We start from the raw sequence: 3,501 nt of genomic DNA, 5'->3' as shown, positions 1-3,501 counted from the left end.
GGCGGGTATGGCTAATGTTGATCAAAAATGGTCTTCAATCACCAGTTGGCTTAAGGATCGAGGAAAGTCGAAGAGGGCGGCTGATTATGTTAGCAGGCTCGTGGTTGGGGCGACGGCTTATGTTATTTGGCAAGAACGTAATCAGAGGTTATTCAGAAATCAAACGAGACCCCCGGATGTTATTCGAGATACAATTCTCAAGACTATTCGATATAAGCTAATGGGCGTCAAATTCAAACAGTGTGCTAATGTGCGGAAGCTGTTGGCAGAGTGGGAGATTGCTGAAGACAAGATGATCGATGATGGAGGCTAACTCTCATATTGGCTAGTTGATTGTGTGTTTTTTTCTAGATAAGTGTCTAGGTGTGTTTAATTCTGTTTTGTTGGTTGTTTGGCTTACTTACATGGGGCATGTCTCATGTTGGAACTAGTGTGGACGTATCCTCACTACTTGTTTTGTTTGTGAATATATAAAAACACCGGGGTAACCCTTTACCCAAAAAAAAAAATAGTGTCCTTTAGGTTTCCTTTTGTAACCCTTTCAATTCCCAACACTTGGGGAAGTATTCTGGATAAGAAAACGTAAATTCTGCATAATATTTATATGTTTAAAAGCTGATTATAGCTTAATTTAATAAAATTCTGCACTTAAAGTGCGTTTCAGGTGCTTTTTAGTGCGTATTTTAGCTTTCGGGAGGTCGATATGTTAACCCTTGTAGGGTTTTAATGTATTCTCATCGTTGGACCTACATCTAGGCTCCAGTTCTATTGTCTAACTGCTTTCTGCAGATTTGTTGACACAATGTGTCTTACCGGTGAGTTTACTATTATTTCTGACGCAACGCAGTTCATTGTTGCATAATGTAATTCTTGTAGTATAAAACGTGCATGAATTCACCAGTATATCATGTAATCAAACAAGGTTGACATTTAAGCTCTTAATTGCAGTCATTAAATAATAATTAAAGTGTACGGAAATTACCGGTTTGGTGCCAGTTGTCACAACATGAACATAAGCTTAAATCATGAAGAAATCATGTTATTTATGTGTTGATTATACTTGTTGATTGTTGTTTACTTATGTAAATGATGTAGATCATCATATGATTTTGCTAGATGAGAGGATGAAAATGTTAGAGATTAATAGATCATCCTCATGAAAGACATGAACTTGAAAGAAGAAGGGTGAGTCTTCTAAGAAGTCAAAGAAGGGGCATGACAGTGAACTCGTAATGAACATATCTCGTACGGAAGGCAGTTTTGGGAATATCTTCTTCGAGAACACGAAGTTGATGATACCCAGAACGCAGATCGATCTTGGAAAACAGGTAGCACCTTGCAGCTGATCAAACAGATCATCGATTCGATCATCGATTTGAGGTAGGGGATATCGTTTCTTGATGGTAAGCTTGTTAAGCTCACGATAATCGATACACATTCGAAAAGACCCATCTTTCTTTTTCACAAAGAGGACAGGAGCAACCCAGGGCGAAAAGCTCGGACGGATGAATCCTTTATCAGATAACTCTTGAAGCTGTTTCGATAACTCTTGCATCTCCGACGGTGCAAGACGATAAGGTGCTTTTGCAATCGGGTTAGCATTGGGTACAAGGTCAATATGAAACTCGACTTGACGAACTAGAGGCAAACCAGGCAGTTTATCAGGAAACACCTCTGGATAATCCCGAACAATCGGAATATCCTGAATACTCTTGTTCTTGCCTTTCTCCTCGGTGACATGTGCTAGGAAGGCAACATATCCCTTTCGTAAATAACTTCGGGCTTTCGTACATGACATGAGTTTCAAACCAACTGAAGGTTTCTCGCCACCAACCTCTTGGACATCGCCAGACGAAAGAGGAATACGAACGATCTTATCAAAACAAACCACCTCAGCATGATGTTTTGTTAACCAATCCATCCCCACGATAATGTCGAAACTCCCAAGTTGCATCGGTGCGTTGATGGCTTATCACATTTATAGTATCGTTTCTGGAAGGAATTCGTTATGGACGACCTGGGTTTCTTTGCATAGGCTTCGTGGGCGCAGTTTGTGGGATATCCCGGTCCAAACTAGCTCTCCGTGGGGATGGAAAAATTGATGCAGTTCTAGTATGGTTTTCGTGAACACGTATGGGTTAAGATTGGCAATGGCCATAGCACCTCACTGTGGTTCGATAAATGGTCGACTGAGTGCCCGCTGCAGCAAATAGTTAGTTACCCCGCGTCAAATGGCTCGATATTGTTTTACTATCAAGTCAAAAGTGATAGAAGCTTTTATTGATGGCCGATGGGAATGGCCGGAAGATTGGAGAAGTGTGTACCCTACTTTGTTTCAACTTCGGCCTCTCTCTATATCTGATGTGCAAGATAGAATATTATGGACGAATTTTGATGGAAAGCTTGTTCCTTTCACGTCAAAAGAAGTGTGTAATGTGATCCGGATCCGTGACCAGCCGAAACCGTGGTCGAAAGTGGTGTGGTCATCATTTAATATTCCTAAACATTCGTTCATGTGTTGGCTTATTTTCAAAAAGAAACTTTGGACTCAAGACCGGATTATGAGGTGGAATCATTCAGTTACGGGTTCTATGAATCTGATGTGCTGCTTGTTATGCCAATCAGGTTTAGAGACACATGAGCACTTGTTTTTCGAATGTTCATATTCGAAATCAGTTTGGCATAAAGTGAGGCATAAAGTATATATGAATTCGATTCAAGATTCATGGGAGGATATCTCAGCTTGGTTTATCGCTAGAGCCAACTCGAAGTCGGTTTTTTCTGTTGCTAGTAGATTGGTGGTGGCAGCCGCAGCTTATGTCATTTGGAGTGAACGTAACGCTAGATTTTTCAGTAATCGTCTAAGACCTCCAGAGCAGCTGGCCGATAGAATCATTAGCACGGTTAGAACAAAGTTAATCTCTTTCAGGTACAAGCAAACTTCAAATGTCAATCGCTTTATGGAAGAGTGGAAGATGGATAAAGAAGACTTCTTAGATGAAGACTGAAGACCAATTTTTTGTTTTCTTTTGATGTATTTGGTTGTGTCTTTTGGTTGTTTCGTGTTGCACTCTTCAGTGGTATGCCACTAAGAGAACTAGAGGGTACTGTCAGCCTTCTACTTGTATGATTTTTTTTGGGTAAAGGGTCTACTTGTATGATTTTTTGATGTGTTATAAAATCACCAGGGTAACCCTTTACCCAAAAAAAAAGCTTTTAGGGGTTCGGTGTGTGAAAATACGCTTATTTGATCACAGGGACTAAACGCGTCAAAAATTGCAAAAGTTTGCATTTACGCGCATATCTCACATTCTGACCATATCCGGACATCCAAAAATTTTTTTAATCACTAAAATATTATATTTTAGTGATAGGAATGCAAAAATACCATTCGTCACGCAATTTGGATCATTTTTGTGTCCGTTCGAGTTTCGTCGTAATTAACCAAACAACGCGACCGTACGACCAAACGAACCGACATCCGTGATGTTTCTGAGCATA

The 3,501-nt window shown here is 40.1% G+C and overlaps 1 protein-coding gene across 1 annotated transcript; it reads left to right on the top strand.

Moving 5' to 3' along the window:
* The first annotated feature begins 2,231 nt into the window (after positions 1-2,231).
* Positions 2,232-3,008, top strand: LOC110944982. Its single transcript, XM_022186624.1, has one exon. It carries the CDS (start codon positions 2,232-2,234, stop codon positions 3,006-3,008), a length of 777 nt encoding a protein of 258 aa, XP_022042316.1.
* Positions 3,009-3,501: the final 493 nt, after the last annotated feature.

Source organism: Helianthus annuus, chromosome 6 (genome assembly GCF_002127325.2).
Source record: "Helianthus annuus cultivar XRQ/B chromosome 6, HanXRQr2.0-SUNRISE, whole genome shotgun sequence".
Taxonomy (NCBI): Eukaryota; Viridiplantae; Streptophyta; class Magnoliopsida; order Asterales; family Asteraceae; genus Helianthus; species Helianthus annuus.
Note: the sequence above shows the minus strand (reverse complement) of the source record. Positions and strands in the feature narration are given on the sequence as shown.